Genomic DNA, 19,741 nt, shown 5'->3' on the forward strand with positions numbered 1-19,741 from the left:
ATATTTGTTGATCTGAATTCTTGGGATGCCTTGAAAAGTCTTGTCACCTGTACTGCTCCGCCGCGAAACAGTCTAACCTGGCCGGGGTGGGGTGGGGAAACAACTCAAGACTTCCTTTTGCTAACTATTCCATTGTCCCCTCAGTCCTTGTCTAACTTCAGTATGTCACACTGTGACCCAGGAGTCTTGGGTCTGACTTGGAGAAAGTTTGGCTGGCCAGCTCAAGGTAAGGAGAAACGCATCCTGAGCAAGTCTGGAGACTCTTCTCAGCTAATGGTGGTGGGGAGAGGGAGATTTGTTTGCTAAGGGACCTTAGCAAAGGTCCCTGAGGGGCACTCTGCCCCTGAAGAGGTGGGGGGGAGTGACCTGAGGCTTTCACCTCACCGTTTCCCCCTTCCCAGGGAGAGGCCCCTCAGGGGTCAAATAAGACTAGTCAGGTCAGATGCATTTGTATTCCGGCCTCCGGATAATTTGCTTACTGTTCCCAGGCAACAGTCCTCCCGCGTTCCCCCCCAGCGAATCTTGGGCCCTAGGTTCAGAGGGGGAGAGTGAGGAATACAGGCCCCTTTCAGGACCCCCATCCCGTCCCCACGCCCATCAGAAGCTGGGGCCGGGGGAAGAGCTGAGACCAGAGCTGTGTGCCCCGACCCCAGCCCTGCGGTGCTTTCCGCCAGACCCCCCACCCCTCGACACCATCTGCTTTCTCCCGGAGTCCTCAAAAGCCGGTGCACGTGCTCGCCCCTCTCCGGAAGGCGACCCGGGTGGGGGTGGGGGGTGCGCAGTGAAGGCAGTTGGAGCCCCTGGTCTCCTAGCCCCGTTCCCCTCCGGGGTCACGAGCGCCTTTTTTTTTTTCTGGCCTGCTCCCGGCCTCCACTGCCGCCGGCTTCTCGAAGCGCCCCCCACTCCCGCGCAGCTCCGCGCGGGCTGCGTCCGCCCACTGCAGCCCCTCTCCCGCCCCGCGCCCGAGATGGGTCAGACCCGGAGCGAGCTGCGATTTCCGGCCACGGCTGCAGCCCCAGCCTCGAGATGAGGAGGCCAGGGGGGGACCAGGGACCCGCCAGCCAAGGAATTCCCGTTCCCCCCTTCCATCCCCCCTCTCCAACTCCCGACGCCCCCTGCAGAGTCTCAGCAGGTGCGCGGGGGGCAGAGGCAAGGGCCGGCGGTGGTGGGGGCGGGGTCTGCGCCTTTCCTACGCGGCCCCTGGGGGGCGGGGCGGAAAGAGAGGACCTGGGAAGCTCGTTTGGGGGGTGGATATCAATGGAGACTGAATCTGCGGTTTCTGCGGGAAGAGATACTTGTTTGGGACTTTAAAGGCCGCAGATAGATGACTGTCCCCCCCAACCACACACAGATGCCCCAAAAGTCAGAGACCCGCTCAGAGCAGAGGGTAGGGGCAAAGGTCTAAGAAATTAGGCTGGGAGACCAAGCCCAGACGTAGTGAACAGAGTCAAGTCTTCTTCAACCCTGACCCCCACACCCATCCTGGGGTCTCCACAAAGAGGGAAGTGAGGTGAGTCTGACCCCGAGAGGGCTGGATCCTGTCTTTATTTTAAATGTTGATGTTGGATTCATCACAGATTTTTTGCATTAACTTTGATTTCTAAGAATATTGCATTCAAACATTTATCTTGATTCCTGAGTTTTTTGGCATCCTCTTAGATTTTGCACCTCAGGCGAGTGCCTCACTGGCCTCTCCCAGGTCCCAGCCCTGCCACAAAGGCAACAGAGAACATATGTACACAGTCAATGAGACATGTGCTGGTGACACATCCCCCCCGCTGAGCTGAGCAAACACAGATGCACACAGGGCTGGAAAGACAGGACTGCGTGTGAGGTGTTAGTCTCAAATAGGGTGGGGGTGGGGGTGCAGCCCTTCCCACCCCACTGCTGTGGCAGGGACCTGAAGGAGCCCAGGGAGGGAGCCAGAAGACTGGGCAGAAAGTGATGAGGACTGGCTGGGCCTGGCTAGAAATTCTCTGGGCACAGACCAGTGTGAGTTGGGGCTCTGAGACTGTCCAGCAGGGGGCCCAGGTACCCAGCAACCATCTCTGCCCAAGGATCTGGCTCTGGAGGGGGAGGAAGGTGCTGGCTTGGGGCCCAGGCAGGGCGAGGGCCAGATGGGCTTCTCTCCAGCAATAACAGCCCTGGCTGTTGCCATCCAGTGAGCAGGCCAGGCCTCAGCAGAGGTGGGGACAGGAATCAGCCTTCCCCTGTCTGGCCTGGGACCCTCACCACTTCCCTCCAGTTTCTTTCCACTTCCAGCCCCCTTTGCACACAACTGCAGCCACTGGCCGCCAGCGTGGCCATGCCTGGCAGATCTGTCTGACCACTAAGGCCTGCCACCCCCACAGGCCCAGAGACAGGAAATGAAGTGGGGAGAGAGACAGGAGCCAAAGAAAGAGGGGAGAGGCGGGAAGAGAGAGAGACTGGACAAACACAGGGTGGGAACGGGGGTCCGGGGTAGACCCACACATGACACTGCCCTTAAGCCATGGGGCAGTGCCTAGAAAAATACCACCTATAGCCCTCTTCCTGCCCTGTTTGGTTAAGGCTGGGGGATGATGGTGTGTCATGTCTCTGAGGGGCATGGAGCCAGAAGGCTGGGAACACCCCTTCTGGAGTAGCTTGGGGAGAGTCCACTGACTCCAAATAGAAAAGCTACCCCTCCCCTGAGGGCCCAATCTGTTCTCTGGGGAGAGGGTGTGACTCTGCCTTATCCCATGATGTTAGTACTCCTAATTGTTAATTAGTGTCTGTGGCTTCTGCAGGAAACAGGCCTCTTGGTTAGCTGGGTGCGGGAGGGGGCTGGTCGCTGGACGGATTTTCTCTCCTCAGACCCTCTTCAGCCTTTAATTTGTCCTCCAGCACTGAGGGCTGCTGTAGGGGCAGTCATTCCCTTTCCCCCAAATTTACTGACCAACAAAAGAGGAAGGAATCCTTCCACCTCCCTTGGAAGCACAAGAAGGACTGACCACTCCTCAGGATGCCCACTCCCTTCCTCCTCAGCCAGTGGAGGATGTGGGGCTCAGCAAGACTTTGGTGTCTGCCTCTGAGTATCAGGACAATAGGATTCACTCAGGATGTAAGGCTGTTCTTGGCTTTTTCTCTTTCCATCCCCAACTGTGCCTCAGTTTTTCCGAAGCTCTGGATTTAGAAAGAGTGAATCATGAAGGGTCTACAGGGCTGGGCCTCTACCCCCCTCCCCCCCACACACACACAGAACCACACATCCTTCTCCAAGTCAAAGTGGTGGGTGGTGTGGCGGTGTGTGTGTGTGTTCAAGGTAGGAAAACCCCCCATGCAGGTCACTGATGATACTGATTATGTCGGAGGGAGCCCAGAGCGTGGGCGGGGGTCAGAGGACAGGTCTGAAGGGAAGAAAGTGACATGAAAAGGGAGGGGGCGCTGGAAAGGAAAAAGGCGCAGTGTGGGAGAAAGTGGCTGGGAGGGGGTTTGGGGAGTGATAACGGAACGGCTGGGATGGAGCAGGGGCATGGGGCGTCCGGGCGTGTGTGAGCAGAAGGTTTGGCGCTGGGGGAGTACCGAGAGGAGTTCTAGAGGAGTTCGTGTAGCCCCAGCGCGGAGGAGACTAGGGGGACCCAGCGTGGGGCTGTACCCTCCTGCCCCGTGTGCTCCTTGAGGGGGCAGGGTTTACTGTGGCAGGCCTGTCTACAGAAATAACACCGCGAGGTATGGGCCAGGCGGCCTGGGGGCGCAGGGTCTCGAGTGCGGGTCCCTAAACATCCGGAGCTGCCGAGCGAGTGGCAGGGGCGGGCCGGGGCGGGGCCGGGGCCGCGGCGGAGTGGGGGGAGCGGACGCGGGCGGGGACGCGGGCGGGGGCGCGCCGGGGGCGGGCCCGGCGGAGGGCGGGTTTGAATGTGCTCCGACGGGCGCGGGAAGCGGCCGGGAGAGCGCACGGATCTCCGCGCCGAAGGACTCCTTCCCTGCAGGTGCTGCGCGGGGCCCGGGGGCCGGGGACCGCCGCGGCGGAAGGCGCCGCTTCCCGTCTGCCACGAGGCGGAGGCCGGGCCTGGCAGCTCCGCGGCCCGGAGAGAGGTGCCAGTTGGGGCCCCCGCTGCGCCGGCGCGGCGTGCCAAGCTGCGCAGCACGTGGCCGGCAGGGGCCGGGGCGCGGGGGTGTGCCCTGCGGAGACCTGGACCCCAGCGGGCCGTGGGAGGCCTGGTTCCTGGGCCTGGAACCGGCTGTCGCCAAGCCGAGCTCCGCAAGGGGCGGGCGAGTAGCTGGTTAATCTTGTTGTTGGTACAGGGGAGGGGCCGCGCCGCTAACTGCGCTTGGGGTGGGGGGGTGATGGGGATGAGGGCTCGCGGAACGGAGGTAGAAGAGCTGTCTCTGTAACCCCCGCCATTTGTTGGCCGAACTCGTTTCCCTGGCCTCTTCTTCACGGGCGCGACCTCGTTTACTCCCAAAGAGAGGGCAAGGACACACGCACCCCAGGTTTTCTTCCCAGGGAAGAGCAGTGGTGGGTGAGGGCTCGTCCCACCCTTGCCCCGCGCCCCTCTGGAAGCCGCCCCTTTGCCCGATCCATCCTCTCGGTAACCTCCAGACCCTCCCACTTGTCCCGCTGTCTGTGCGAGCTCTCCATGCCAAGAAATGTGTGTAATAGGATAGGACACTCATGTCAGGTTGGAGATGACCTCGACTCCCACCTTATTTTCTCCCTTAGTTGGAGTAGAGTACCCCCACCTCCCAGTATAGTACAGGGCTAGCTGGGAAGCAGCCTTTGTACCTCCCTCCCCACCCCCAGAAGGAGCCTAGAATAAGCTACTCCTTGAGTTTGAATTCCAGCTCACCCAGTCACCAGCTCTGTGACCTTAGGCAAGTGACTCAACCTCTCTGAACCTCTGCTGCCCCCATCTGTTCCATGGAGACAATTTAGTACTAGCTTATGGGTGGCTGTGAGGGCAAGGGTAGCAGGTGGCTCCATATAGGATCCCGGGGAGCAGAGAATTTGTTGCCACCACAAGGGTGTGTCTAGAAGCAGGGGTGCATGAGAGGTGTTAGGGGCCTGGGAGTGGGGAGGTGCTTAGTTTGGTGGCTACTTTCAGTGCCCTGTCTCGGCAGGCCAAGGCATGGCTGGAAGGACACCAGATGCTCTGAGCTGGTATCAAATCCTGGGTTACTGCTGGGCAAAGGCAGATGAGACCCAAACACCTGGACTGGGCAGCTGAATGTCAAGATGTGGGCAGGGAGAGGGGCTGCCCCTGCATTGAACTGTGCACAAGACTGGGATGGGGACTGCTGGGAACAGAGAGCAGAGGTGTCACTGGGGGAGAGGGCAGAAATAAATACTTCTCTGAGCCTAAGGCAAATTTACTAAGGAAGGGAGATCCTCTATTCTCTCCACCCCAGCCACCCATCTGGGTTGAAACTGCATCTGCTCTTTATTGCCAGGAATCTTGCCTGTGGGGATAGGGGCTGGAGCACAGGATATGCCGAGGTGAGAAGCTGGGGGTTCCCCTTCCTGCTGCCTAATAGAAAACCTGAGTCCTGAGCCTTCTTCGTCCACCCCCTGGATAGAGCCCTCTTGCCCGCACTCCTTTAGAAAATGTGCAAACTCTTGTTCACCACTCTGTCCCCGGTGCCTAGAACAGTGCCTGGCTAGCATGCAGAGGTCTCGGTAAAAGTTTGTTGCAAGGATGAATGAAAGGAGCCCTCTGCCTCCATCCGGAGGTGTGTGGGTCTGCTCCTCCCCACCCCGACCCCGTCTTACAACCCAGGTGTGGGCCGGGGGGCTGACGGAGGCCTTTGGAGAGTCTGGAGTTTACCCAGGGAGGGGTTGAGAGAAATTATCAAGAGGGGTAGAAAAGCCCATTGAGGGTGTCGAGTCCAACGGCGGTGTCTGTCTGCAGTGTCTGTGTGTCTCAAGCTGGGACCTGCAGCACTGGCTGCACCTGTGAGTTGACCCACCCCGTCAGCTCCCTTGCTGAGACTGCTGGGCCTCTTATCTCCCAAACTACAGGGCTGGTTTTTATCTCCTTGGTTGCGTGTGTGAGGCTTCTCAGAGTGGGGACGCTCCCTCCCAGGGCAAAGCCTGGGGAGTTCTCTCCTACGCCCTGTGCTAATTTCTTCACTCTGGACTCTCCCCCAGGAGGAGCTCATGGACCAGGCCTGCTGCCTGAGCCGGAGCTAGGACCAGCTTCAAGGGACTACCCAGGCCCGCTCTGCTCCAACCCTTCTGCTGGCAAGTCTGGGCATCTGGTGAGTGCTGGCCCAGGAGGGTGGGGAAGCTGGTCCTCACCTGAAACAGCAGAGCTGGCTCCAGAGCTAGGGTTAGGGCCAGCACACGCCTGCCTGGCTTCCCATGCCATCCAAAGGGAAAGCTGTTTCATCTGCTGGTGCGAGGGTGCCTCCCCTACATGAGTGGGGAGCAGGAGAGGGACACTGCGGGGGAGGCTAGGAGCTTTGGGACTGTGCCGTCAGTTAGGCCTGTGCCCCCACCCCTCCAATCTTCTTCAAGTTTGTTCTCAGAAAGGGGAAGAGGACAGGGGCCTGGAGTGAGTCAGAGAGGAACCAAGGGGGGATGGAGTGACCCTGGGGCCAGGACTGAGGTCAGGGGAGGGGCCAGGCTGGGTGGTAGGAACAGCTGTGTCCCCACACCCATTGTGAAGTGTTTTCTGGAAAACTGGCCAGGAACTAGGAAGGCTCCAGGCAATGCCTGGAAAGGAAGGTTAAGGTGCCAATAGCAGATAAGCTGGAGTCTGGAGTGCCTCCAGGAGGAGACAGATTCCAGAGCCCGCCCTAGCTGGGAGTCCAGGGACTCCCCAGGAGGGTGGAGAGGTCAGACTTGCAGATAGTGGCCTGGGGGGGAGGCCTCTGGCGTGGCCTGGTCATCACCCCTGGGCTGCTACCCCTGCTGATGTTCGTTTTGTGCTGTCCCTTCTCTCCTGCCCCTTACCCTCTTGGCTCCATCTCCCTTCTGTTTCCCTCCTCCTATCCCTCCTTCCATTGGCCTCACCCTCCCTGACCTCTCATCCTCTTCTCTGCCTTTTTTGCCTGTCTTTGTCTCCCTCTCAGTAAAGCTTCCTCCTCCTTCCCTCCTGCTCTCACCCGCCTGTTTCCCAGCTTACAGACTGCTTCGAGCTGCTGGATAAAAATAGCGGTGGTGGTGGCCAGGCCGGGAGCCAGGTAGAGCCTGCGCAGGCAGGGGCCCCCAACAGGACTGGCCAGAGGGGTCCCACTGAGAGTCCTGTGAGGCAGGGCCAGAAGAGAGTCCTCCTGGACTCCTCAGCTTGCCTGCTTTGTCTGCCCTGCCCCCTCTGAACCCCCTGCCCTCTCCCCTAGTCTGAAGAGGCCTGTGGGGAAGCAGGGCCCAGACGTGGCCTCACACTGTTTCTGCCCCCAGCAAGCCTCAGAGGAAGGGAGCTGTCGGCCAGGCAAAACCAAGAACGCCGTCACCATGACAACCAGTCACCAGCCTCATGACAGGTACTGGGGGATCTGGGCTGGGGATCCAGGGGAGAGGAAATGGGTCTCCAGGAGGCTAGGGGAGGTGTCCTTTGGAATTTGGGGTTGCCACTGCAACCCCAGCCAGGTAGCTCTGAGTCAGGTCTGCAACAGGGACCATGCATGCCTTGGCTGGGTGCTGGCTGGGATGTCTGTGGGGAAGTCCAGGGTGGGTGAGTGGCAGCCCTTCCCTGGCCTGTCAATGTTTCCACTGTTGCTCTCCAGCCAGCATCTTCCAGCTCCTCCCGCCACCGCCATGGGGAGAGATTTGGCAGCATCCCGCATTCCAGAGCACATCCCAGAGCACAGTTCCTAGCAGAACTGCCCTCTCCCTCAGGGCTGCCCTGGGGCCCCTGCCTCAGATGACCCTGGCCCACGCTGGTCCTTGATCTGACCTTCCTCTCACTTCCCCACCTCTGGGGCCTATGAACTCCCTCAAGTTAGACCTGCAACTGTGATTGTGCCTATGTGTTTTGGGGGAAGAGCTGTAGCTTGATTCAAGTTCTCCAAGGAGTCTAGGACCCAAGAAGGTTGATGAAGCCATGCTTGGGGTCCAAAATTCCTTCAGCTTAGGCCCCCCAACCCCATCACTTCTCCCCTGCCCCTCCTGTCTCCCTCATGTGCCAAAGGCCGCAGAACTAGGCCATTTCTGGCTATGGGACCTTGGGCTCTTCACTTGATCTCTCTGGGACCGTTTCCCACCTGTAAAACAGAGGTGAGGTTTATTCGTATGGAAGGGAATTTAAGGAGACATAGTAAGTGCAGGCCCCGGGTTGGTTCCCTCCCTTGCCGCTCCACTCCCCGGCTGCCTGCCTGCCCCATCCCAGCCTCACCCTTCCGGTAGTGGTTCTGTGAACCCCTCTCCCATCTCCATCCACCTTGTTGCCCTCACCCAGCCCCACTCTGACCCTCTGTCCTGTGTGACCTTGGCTGGGAGTTGCTCCCTCCTTCCAGGCCTCTGAATGAAGCCCTTCCCTCTCTTTTTCAAGCTGGGGAGTATTGAGGGAGTTGGGGGGCTGCAGTTGTAATGGCTCAGACCTGCCCACTTGGGGCGCTCCCCCAGGCCCTCGCTATTTGAAGCCAGGCCCTACGCTCTGGCCAGACTGGTCCCCTCACTGCCATCTCTGTGAAGACAGCGGCTGTTGGCTGTGGGGAGGGAATGGAGACACATCTAGAGACCACAGAGGGAGGGCCCAGGGCAGCCGGGGGAAGCTGCCCCATCCCAGACAGGCCCTGAGGTGTAGGGCTTGGGGCAGTGCCCTGGGTAAAGCTAGGCGGGCACTTATTTACACCCTGGGGCCCAGATGACGTCCAGTGGCCCCATACCTCCTGGCCCACCCTAGGAGGTGTAACCTACAAAGCCCGTTCTGTGTGAGCCAGGGAAAAAACAGCTCCCTCTCTTCCTGGCCGCCCAATCCCCCCCTGCCTGCATGCCCCACTAGGCCCAGAACGGTCTGGGATTTTCTTGACCTCAGAATCCTCTTTGGGGAGTCACACAGTCCCTGCCCAGACGGCATAATCACTTCCAGCCTGCCCGGCGGGGGTGGAAAACGCTTGCTGTTTGCTTTCTCACTCACCCACCCACCCCCATCCTTTAGCAGAATTTCCAAAACCACCTCCACATGTGTGGGTCACACTGGTTCCCAAGTCTGCAGGGTCCCCCGAGTCTTTGGGGCTGAGAACCAAGGTCCTTTCGGCCATGCCTTTCAATCCTGTGTCCCTGGTCCCCCTTCCTCTCTGGATTCTCTGTGCCCTTTTTCCTGTCCCAGGACACCCCCCCCTCCACATACACCCATAGGAAGACACATGCACAGGTGCCCCGTGCCCTGGGACAGCTGCAGAAGGTCGGGGGGTGGGGATGGAGGGTCACTTGGCCCCTCTTTCCTCCCCCATTCCCAGGTATAAAGCCGTCTGGCTTATCTTCTTCATGCTGGGTCTGGGGACGCTGCTCCCCTGGAACTTTTTCATGACAGCCACTCAGGTGAGACTGGGGGGACTGGGCATGTCCACAGGGCATATGGGGCCTGGATCTGCACTTGTGGGCACAGGGAGAGAGGTTTCAACACTCCATTCTTCAACCCCCGCAGTATTTCACAAACCGTCTGGACACGTCCCAGAATGTGTCCTTGGTTGCTGCTGAACCGAGCAAGGACGTCCAGGCCTCGGCCATCCCCTCAGCAGCCTCTCCAGAGCGGAATTCTCTCAGTGCCATCTTCAACAATGTCATGACCTTATGTGCCATGCTGCCCCTGCTGCTCTTCACCTGCCTCAACTCCTTCCTGCATCAGAGGTGAGCGCCCGCGCCCCCAGCCCGGCCCCTCACTGCCCCCTGCACTGCCAGGGCCGAGCCCCTGGCTTAACCACCCCTCTCTGCCGCCTCGGCTGCTCCGGCAGGATCCCCCAGGCTGTTCGGATCCTGGGCAGCCTGGTGGCCATCCTGCTGGTGTTCCTGATCACTGCCATCCTGGTGAAGGTGCACCTGGATGCTCTGTCCTTCTTCGTCATCACCATGATCAAGATCATGCTCATTAATTGTAAGTAGGGCTGGGAGGGGACCTGGGGCAGAGATCTTCCCACATACCCCTACCCTTCTCTCAGACCCACAGTCAGCCAGAGAGGAGCCCATTCCACCCCCGGGAGGAAGTGGGTGCCCTGGGCAGTCAGGGTTCAGAGGCCTGAGCAGGCGTGGACCAGGGCTGGGAGTGGGGGCAGAGAGAATGGCCACTCAGCGTCAAGACACACTGGGAGAGCCAGCCCTGGTGGTCTAGTGGTTAAGATTCGGTGCTGTCACTGCTGTGGCTCGGGTCGTTTCCCGGTCGTGGAACCACACCACCCATCTGTCAGTTGTCATACTGTGGTGGCAGCTCACATACAGCTAGGATATACAACCATGCACTGAAGCTTTAAAAGAAAAAAAGACTTACTGGGAATAAAGCAGGAATCACAGGGACCTGTTTTCCCATGGGCGCCCAACCACCCCTAGCAGAAGTGAGCCTCACCCTGCTCCCCCCACCCTGCTGATGCCCACCCTGTTCCCCCAGCGTTCGGTGCCATCCTGCAGGGCAGCCTCTTTGGTCTGGCCGGCCTCCTGCCAGCCAGCTACACTGCTCCCATCATGAGTGGCCAGGGCCTGGCAGGCCTCTTCGCCTCAGTGGCCATGATCTGTGCCATTGCCAGTAAGTCTTGCTGTCTGCCTGCCTGTCGCTCTGGCTGTTGCGGGGAGAAGGGAGTGGGGCCTGTCTGATCAAGGACACCCTCCACCTCAGGTGGTTCGGAGCTGTCAGCAAGTGCCTTCGGCTATTTTATCACAGCCTGTGTGGTTATCATTTTGACCATCATCTGTTACCTGGGCCTGCCCCGATTGGTGAGCAAATGAAGAAAGCTGGGATTTGGGGTCTGGGGGGACCAGGGCTCCAGACCAAGGGTGTTTTGCGGTGGAAGTCTGGGGTAGGTGGGAATGCTGGAGATTCCACCTCTGAATCCACCTCCCCTGTCTCCCTCACTTGATAGGAATTCTACCGCTTCTATCAGCAGCTCAAGCTCGAAGGGCCTGGGGAGCAGGAGACCAAGTTGGACCTCATTAGTAAAGGTCTGAAGCTGGGCTGGAGGCCAGCCTGCTGGGCAGGGGGCAACATGAGCAGAGGACAGGGATGAGTGCGCTGTATTTGCTGGCAGCAACAAGCCAGAGGCCAGAGGGACCAGGGGTGGGGTGAGGGGGACAATAGAAAATAAAGGCTGGGAAAGAACATGGGGGAGGGCTTGGATGACCTTGAATGCCTGAGGGCAGTGGGAAGCAATTTCAGATTCTTGGACAGGGTGTAACACCACCTGGGGCTCCCCGGAGAGGTCAGGACCCAGGGGACTGTGTGGGGATCAGGAGGAGGTCTGGGCTGGGGTTTAGGATGCAGCTGTGCACTGAGTAAGGGAGTGTCCACCCCCAACTAACCCCAGCCCTTTTGAGGAATGTTTGTGCCATCTCCTGTTGCTCTGTCCTTTCCGCAACTCTATCATCCCCCAGGAGAGGAGCCAAGAGCAGGCAAAGTGGAGTCCGAAGTTCCAGCCCCCAACTCTAAGCCCACCAACAAAAGCCACTCTATCCGAGCCATCCTCAAAAGCGTACGTGGGGCCTGGCGTCCTGCCCTCTACCCCCACCCTCCTTCTCTCCTTCTTTTGCTCCCCCACTCCTCCCCTGCACTGCCCATCCTCTTCTTTTCTGACCTGAGACTGGCCACTCTCCTGGATTCATGTGTGTGTGTGGGTGTGGATTCTTGGCTCTTTAACGCACAATCATGAAGACACAGGGGTCCCTTTCCTCCAGATCTTAGTCCCGGCTCTCTCTGTCTGCTTCGTCTTCACGATCACTATTGGAATGTTTCCCGCCGTGGCCGCAGAGGTCAAGTCCAGCATTGCGGGCACCAGTGCCTGGGGTGAGGACACCATGGGTTCCCAGGATGGGGGCACACAGGGACTCAAGGGGGACTGGGAGTGGGTGAGAGCGGGAGCCTCGGCTGCCGTCTTCCCAGCTAGACTCTCTGGGTCCATTTACCCTTCCCTGGGCTGGAAGCATCTTCTCCATTTTACAGCTGGGGAAACTGAGCCCAGTGAGGGTCAGGGTTGCTAAATCTGCCTCTCTGGACTTAATAAATAACCATCCCCTAATCTGCTCTTCCTCTTCCAGGACACTACTTCATTCCCGTGTCCTGTTTCTTGATTTTCAATATCTTCGACTGGCTGGGCCGGAGCCTCACAGCCGTGACCATGTGGGTAAGTGGGAGGAGGGGGCACCAAGTTCCTGTGAGAGGGTGGAGTCCAGCCTGAGACTGGCTGAGAACCAAGAAAGTATGGTGGTCAGGGGACCCTGCTTTTTTTAAAACCAAGCCATGATCTATGTATAGTAAGGCATACAAGTCTTAAGTGTACAGCTTAATGAACACACACAGACACACACAAATATATCTATACAACCCTGTGTAATCACCACCCGGGTCAAGATGTAGAACATTTCAGGCACTCCAGAAGGCTCCACCATGCCCCCTCCCAATTAGTACCCCCTAAGGGGAACCAGGCTTGGAAGTTTCAATTCAGATCCTGAGGGGCCCCAAGTGGAGCCCTGGGGGCCTAGGTGTGCCCTGGGGGCCGGCCCGGGCTGAGGCACTGCCTGGTCCCCGCAGCCTGGGAAGGACAGCCGCTGGCTGCCAACCCTGGTGCTGGCCCGGCTGGTGTTCGTGCCCCTGCTGCTGCTGTGCAACGTCCAGCCGCGCCGCTACCTGACGGTGGTCTTTGAGCACGACGCCTGGTACATCTTCTTCATGGCCGCCTTCGCCTTCTCCAACGGCTACCTTGCCAGTCTCTGCATGTGCTTCGGGCCCAAGTGAGTGGGGAACTTGGTGGCCTCAGGCAGAGTGTAGAGTTCCAGTGGGGGACACTCATAGAGGGAGGGAGGGCCAAAGGAGACTCCTGATCCTAGAGCTTAGGGTTTCTAGGCTGAGAGAGGAGACGGCCAGGGAGGGGCCCCTAGGCTGAAGGGGTGGTGGTGGGTAGTGGAGGGATGGGGGCCCAGGCTTACTTAGGTGGAGATGTGGGAGGGGGGCTCTCAGGGTAAGGTAGAAGACAGCCCCCAAGATGGAAAAGCCTAATTGGGCTTGGGCAAGTAGGCTAGGTTGATCAGCAGACTTAAGGGTTCAGGTAAGTCCCCCCACCCCAGATGCCATGGGTGGGGCTCGGGTAGGGGACATCCTAAGGCAGCCTCGCCTTCCCTCCTGTAGGAAAGTGAAGCCAGCTGAGGCAGAGACAGCTGGAGCCATCATGGCCTTCTTTCTGTCTCTGGGCCTGTCGCTGGGGGCTGTCTTCTCCTTCCTGTTCCGTGCAATTGTGTGACCGTGGATGGACAGAAGGACTGCACTGGCTGCCTGCTTCTGCCCCCTTCCTTCTCCTTCAGGGATGGGCAGGGGTGGTCTGGAGGTTTTCTCTTCTAGCCAACTTGTGCTTTTCTCACGGCCTGTGCTGGGCCCAGGTATCCGGGCCCTGAGGAGGGAGCCTCTGTGGATGGACAGTGAGGACACTGTGGGCTTGAGGGTCAGAGTTGAGGCAGGGGACGCAGTCTGCATCTGCTCAAGTCCCCCCACACTTGAGGGCTGTGACTGAGCCCTGCTTGAGCAGGGCAGCAGAGGCTCCTAGGCTGAATGTGAGAGAGAGAGAGAGAGAGAGAGAGAGAGAGAGGGAGAGAGAGTGTGTGTGTGTATCTCTCTGTGTGTATGTCTGTCTGCGTCTGTCTGTTCATCTGCCTGTTGCAGGGGTGGCTAGGGGCCAGGACTGTCTGTTCTGAAGTCCTGTCTGATATTTCCACCCCTCTTCTCCTGGGTGCCTCCTCCCCCCACCTCTCCATGTCCCTCCCCTGCTCCCTACGCCTTGTTCCTACCCGTCATGCGCCCTGTGCAGTTGCTGTTTTACTGCCTTTTTTATACTCAACAGAAACCAGGTGCCTTCAGAGGCTCTCTGTTTAAATAAACCATTTTTTTTTCCTCCATGGATCCCTGTGTCCTCCAGCCACAGCTTCATGCCCTGGAGAGGGTAGAGGGATGGCAGCCTCCGTCTGGGGGATGAGCATGACCCTGCTGGGCTTTGGGTCCAAGGTCTAGGGGGGTAAGGGAGTGGGGAGTTAGTCCTCTTAGCCTCAGAGGAGCTGCAGTGCCCCCTGCTGGGGCCACAGAGGAGGGACAGGCCTGGAGCCAGGACACCCAGACTTGGCGGCGACCCAGAAAGGCATTTTTCTTTGCTGCTTCATTCCTTCTTTCATAGGACTGGGGATGGAGACAGCGGCCCATCTTTCTTTTATCTTCAATGCCACACCCTGCACTCTGTCCTCACCCCACAGCTCGGGGGATGAGCTCTGCAAAGCTGGCCAGCTCTCCCTCAACCCCACCCCAGCTCCTGGCTGCACTCCCACACCTCCAGGCAGGAAGAGGCTGCCTCCTGAGGGTTCTTCCCCACCTGGCACTTGGCCCTGACACCAAACCTCAGACTTCCTGGGGAACAAGGGGCCTGTGTGTCCTTGCATTGAAGCTGGGCCCCCCACAACTCTGGCCTTGGGAGGGGTCATGGTGTGGGGCCGTGAGAGTGCCTCAGTGGAGGGGGCCATACCACTGGGTCCCCCTTCTCAAAAATGAATCTTCCTGACAGTAAGTGGAACCAGAGCTCTGGCCACTGTGGACCGCCATCCCTCACTGACCCTGGCCCTTGGCATGTGTCTCAGATTCCTCCCTGGAGGGCAGGAGCTATCCCCATACAGCCCAGCCCAGCCCGCTCACCGACCCCTGACCAGCAGAGTGCTCCGAGTTGGTATCTGTATCAGGGCTTCATTCCTCACAGTTTAATTTAATTGAAGACTTCAGGCCTCACTACGGGCTGTTTTTTAAGGCTCTTTGATGAGCTCTGAAGCCCTAGTGGGGTGGTTAAGTATATCATTGTATGGGACACTGGAGTCCATGCACTCCAGGGGTACATGTCAAGCCAGGGTACATATCTAAGGTTGGTGGAAAACAAAGTATTCCTTTCCTATCAAGTTCAAAAGCGAGGGGTTCCCTGAATATTCTCCAGTCTTTGCAGCGCCCTTTGGGGATGAGGATGAGATAAACCTGCACTTTCTCTTCCGCAACTTCCCCATTGTACCCAAACCTGAGAGGCCTATTGGGCTCCTTCCTCAACACCACCACCCCTTCAGGGACAGGAACCTTGTGTTTCTTCCCTGGGACCCTTCGCTGCCTCCTGCCTGGCCTTCCAGGACTCTCGCCCAGGTCTCCTTCAACCCATTCCACACATGGCCACAGAATAATCTAAAAACAAATGTAGTCATATGCTGGTCTCTCCCTGGAGCCTGCCAAGCCTTCCCTGATCCTCCCCCACCACCAGCAACAGGCAGTGTATGCAATTCCTTCCGCCTCTGCACCTCAGAACTTTTGTAACTTTGTGACTTATCTTCTATCGTGCTCTTTACTCCAGCTACCAGAGAGACTCCGTTTTTCAGGTCCGAGTCTACATTCTATTCATGTTTTCACTCTTTAAGCTGCAAGCACTGTGCCTGGCTCCCAGAGGTACTCAGAAAATGCTTGCTTCATTGCATCTGCTTGTCCCTCCCCACAGTCTTCACCTGCCGGACCCCAGCTGCGTGGTAGCACTCATTTCACTGCCTGTGCCCATGGTATAGAGATGGCTGTTAGGTAGGTTTCTCTCAACCCTCCCCCTGCACTGATTTGAAGGAAATAAAACATTCAGATTAAACGTCACTTTCCTTCTTTCTGTAAATTGATGTTAAAGATTACTAGAATATTTTTTCCAAAAATGTCTTCTAATGCAAATACCAAAAAATTTGCAGTCTCATTTCCATTCTCCTGCCCTCAGTGTCTTCGCCTGGAAACAGGGAGGGGTGGGGCTCCGAAAAAGTAGGTCCCAGGTCTCCTGCCTGCCCGGCTGCAGTGATGGCATCCGACCACAAGTGGGCGCACTGCAGGCAACACCACTTGTGGGAGGCAGGCCTCAACACCTTGCTCCTAGAGCTTTGCTTCCTGTAAGGGGGACGGGCTGAGCAGAAGAATCGGCCAGGTATCCCTGACTCTGCCATGATTTGTGCTGGTCATCACCTTCCTTCCCTGTGTAATTTCTGTCCGAAGCATAAGTCTGTAGTCAGCTGCTGTCCTCCCTGGGGTGGCTGCCACTGCGACACAGAAATTTCCCTCTTGTTTAATCTTATATGGTGAATTGTTGGGGCTTTAACCTTTTGAAAAGCTAAGAGCCGCAGTAAAATCAGTAGTCATCCTTAAAAGTAGAAGTGAAGCCTCAGGTATAACCAATGAATTGGAATATATCTGTGTATCTTTTTTTTTTTGAGGCTTATAACATCGTGTAAATTTAAGTGTACATCATATTTCAGTTTCTGTATAGACTGCATCGTGTTCACCACCAACAGTCTAGTTTTTATCCATCACCATATATATGTATCTATTCTTTGAAGTGAATATGGGAAGAGCATGGTGAGGGCATTATAATGGGCTAGGGCTTGACAGGAAAACCCCAATTATTGGGAAAATAAATTATTCTCAGAATGTTAGACTACGACAGTGATTCAGAATGGATGTGAGCAGAGAAATGCAGAGTCATTTTAAAGAGATAGCCCTCTCTGGCCAGCAGGCCCCGCCTGAAACTCGAGTCTTGACACACAGGAAAAGTGGCAGTCTGAGGGAGGTCAGCCAGCCAGTAGATCTGACACACAGGCCAGGCTGGCAGGGAGGCCCGTCTGGTTCCTGGGACAAGATGGCAGTGAGCGTGGAGATGGGCACCTCAGATGGGCAGAGCCCAAGTTCTCCCCCCACCAATCCATCAATGGCCTGTGTCCTAGCCGGGCTCCTCTAGTTCATCTCGGCACGACCTGGCTTCCAAAATGGGTCCCCTCTGGTAGAGGGTGTGCTCACTCAGAGCCCTCTGCCTTGGCAGGCCTAGTGCTCCCTGTCAATGAGCCCAGTTGGCATTCTGCTCCAGACTGCAGGGTGAATGCTAAATGAGTCAGCAGGACCCAGCAAAGTGGGGGCCTCTGCCCACGACAGCTGCCCTCTGCTGGGCCTTTTTATGGGGTTAGAGAGTGGTTCAGATTCAGACTCTAGGATTCCGTCTTAGGCCTGCCACGTGCCAGCTCTGTGACCCTGGACAAGTCCCTCAACTTCTGTAGCCCAGATCTTTGTTCTTAAGATGGGGTGACATATATGTATGGGCTTGCTAAGGAAATTCAGGGAGTCTGTGCTGGAGAGCCTGGATACGGGACGTGAGGACCCTAGAGACACGTGGCGCCAAGAGTCATTTGGATGATCCTCAGCCTGGTGCGCTCCCCGCCCCCATCTGAGCGGCTAGCTCCTCTTTCCCACACGCCATTCGGTCCCCTCCCCCTTACCTTCAGCCCCCGGAAGCTTCAATGAGCTCCAAGCCTCATTTCCCCCACCCAGGCCATTCCTGGTGCGAACCACCACCCGGGTCCCCGCATCGCGTGGGACAGCCGAGAACCGCACTGCCGGGGCGGGGCGGGGCGGGGCGTGGCGTGGCGCGGGGGGCAGGAACGACGGGAGCCAGGACCCGGCTCAGCCCCGCCCCAGGCGAGGGGGAGGGGAGGAGGGTGATGTCACCGGTCCCGCGCGCCCCCTGGCGGGACCGCGGCCCCTACAGTGCGACCCTTCGCGTCTGACCCCTGGCGGGAGGGGACCAGACCGGGTGTCCTGGGGTCGACTCTACTGCCCCTTAAGTCTGGGTGACCTTGAGCCAGGCTTTCCACCTCAGAGCCGCTCATCTGTAAAGCAGGGGTAGTAACACTTGCCCTGCCTTACCTCTCCTGGTTGTGAAACACCATTGAGATAATTAACAACCACACAGTTCCCCCTTACCTGCAGGGGATATGTTCCAAGATCCCCAGTGGATGCCTGAAACTGAGGATAGCACCAGAACCCTATATATACTGTTTTTTCCTGTATATACATACCTATGATAAAGTTTAGTTTGTAAATTAGGCACAGTAAGAGATTAACAAGTAATAATAAAATGGAAAATTTATAACAATATACTGTAATAAAAGTTATGTGAATGTGGTCTCTCTCTCTCAAAATATCTTATTGTACTGTGAAGATATGAGATGACACAACGCCTACACGATGAGATGAACTGAAGTGAATGAGGTAGGCATTGTGAAAGTAGCATAATTTTCTGATCACGGTTGGCCGTGGCAGGGTAACTCAAACCGCGGAAAGCGGAACTGCGGATATCCGCGGTTTCGCTTTCCGCGGTTTCAGTTAACTGGTGTGGTCAGCCTCCGTCTGAAAATATTACACAGAAAATTCCAGAAATAAACAATTCATAAATTTTAAATTGTGCTCCATTCTGAGTAGCATGATGAACTCTTGAGCCCTCCGGCTTCCTCCCACCTGGGCAGTGAATCATCCCTTTGTTCAGTGTATACACACTGTGTATGCCACCTGCCCTCTAGTCACTTGTAGCCCTCTTGGATATCAGATCAACTGTTGAGGTACGGAAGTGCTTGTGTTCAAGTAACCCTTATTTTACTTAGTAATGGCCCCAAAACCCAAGAGTAGTACTGCTGGCAATTTGGATATGCCGAAGAGAAGTTATTGTTGTTAATCTATTACTGTGCCTAATTTATGAACTAAACTTTATCATAGGTACGAATGTATAGGAAAAAACAGCATACATAGGGTTCAGTGCTATCCGACGTTTCAAGTATCCACTGGGGGTCTTGGAACGTATCCCCCAAGGATAAGGGGGGACTATTGTACTTTCCCCTGCCACTCTGCTCCCGGTCTTACATATATTGTCTCCAACGATCTTCCAATATCCCTATGAAGTGCTGACTATTGCTATGCCCATCCTGCTCCAGAAAACCAAGGCTGAAAAGATTAAAGGAAGGAAAAATATTTTGTGAACTGCAAAGCATCAGGTAAATATAATCTCTCTTTGTCTCTGTCTGTCTGTCTCGGTCTCTCTCTGAGACACACACACACACACACACACACACACACACACACACACACACACACACGGGAGAGTTCCCAGGCAGTGAAGGAGATGGAAAGATACAAGGCCTTATGTGACCGCGTGGCATCATGACGCAGGCTTGGTGCACCTTCCTCTCCTGCCTCCAAAACATTCCAGAGAGTCATCTTCTCTTTTCATATCCCCAGGGATCCCAAGCCTCCTAGGATCCTCAACTCCCGTGTCATCCTTCCCAGGTGAAACCAGTAAAGTCCTTCCTGATGTCTAACCTCAGTTCCTCCTGTTTGTGAGTTCCTCATAACCCGGTAGCACTGCTACAGCCCTACCAGTCCCTTATCTGGGTGCCAGTGGGCCACGCAGGCACTGGGCCCAGTGAATGCCCAGAAATCCAGTCAGTTGAGACCTGCACATTGGGCTGGCCCCGTGGCTTAGCGGTTAAGTGCGTGCACTCCGCTGCTGGCGCCCCGGGTTCGGATCCCGGGCGCGCACCGACGCACCGCTTCTCCGGCCATGCTGAGGCCGCGTCCCACATACAGCAACTAGAAGGATGTGCAGCTATGACATACAACTATCTACTGGGGCTTTGGGGGGAAAATAAATAAATAAAATTATTTAAAAAAAAAAAAAAAGGCACCGAGACCTGCACATTGAGGAGTAACTTGTGCCTGATGCAGGACAGGTGGCAGGCAGAACACTTAAGTAGGTCGGGGTTGTTTGTGGTGCCACCCACCCCCGG

The 19,741-nt window shown here is 56.9% G+C and overlaps 1 protein-coding gene across 6 annotated transcripts; it reads left to right on the forward strand.

Annotated features, from left to right (window-relative positions):
* The first annotated feature begins 204 nt into the window (after positions 1-204).
* Positions 205-13,994, forward strand: SLC29A1 (solute carrier family 29 member 1 (Augustine blood group)). 6 transcript variants are annotated; one of them, XM_087438664.1, is made up of 15 exons: positions 3,869-3,950; positions 5,413-5,458; positions 6,110-6,219; positions 7,303-7,446; positions 9,364-9,445; positions 9,552-9,754; positions 9,859-9,998; positions 10,506-10,640; positions 10,731-10,828; positions 10,975-11,053; positions 11,483-11,580; positions 11,783-11,891; positions 12,143-12,228; positions 12,636-12,835; positions 13,230-13,994. In XM_087438664.1, the coding sequence occupies exons 4-15, from the start codon at positions 7,418-7,420 to the stop codon at positions 13,339-13,341; spliced, it is 1,371 nt and encodes a 456-aa protein (XP_087294790.1). In that variant the 5' UTR covers positions 3,869-3,950; positions 5,413-5,458; positions 6,110-6,219; positions 7,303-7,417; the 3' UTR covers positions 13,342-13,994. The 6 variants fall into 6 exon arrangements, with proteins under 6 accessions (XP_087294786.1, XP_087294790.1, XP_087294787.1 ...); XM_087438661.1 differs by having other exon boundaries at positions 7,364-7,446; XM_087438663.1 differs by lacking the exon at positions 3,869-3,950 and adding an exon at positions 4,039-4,056 and having other exon boundaries at positions 7,364-7,446.
* Positions 13,995-19,741: the final 5,747 nt, after the last annotated feature.

This window comes from Ceratotherium simum, chromosome 13 (assembly GCF_057802395.1).
Source record: "Ceratotherium simum simum isolate JZ-2026a chromosome 13, ASM5780239v1, whole genome shotgun sequence".
NCBI classification, from domain to species: Eukaryota; Metazoa; Chordata; class Mammalia; order Perissodactyla; family Rhinocerotidae; genus Ceratotherium; species Ceratotherium simum.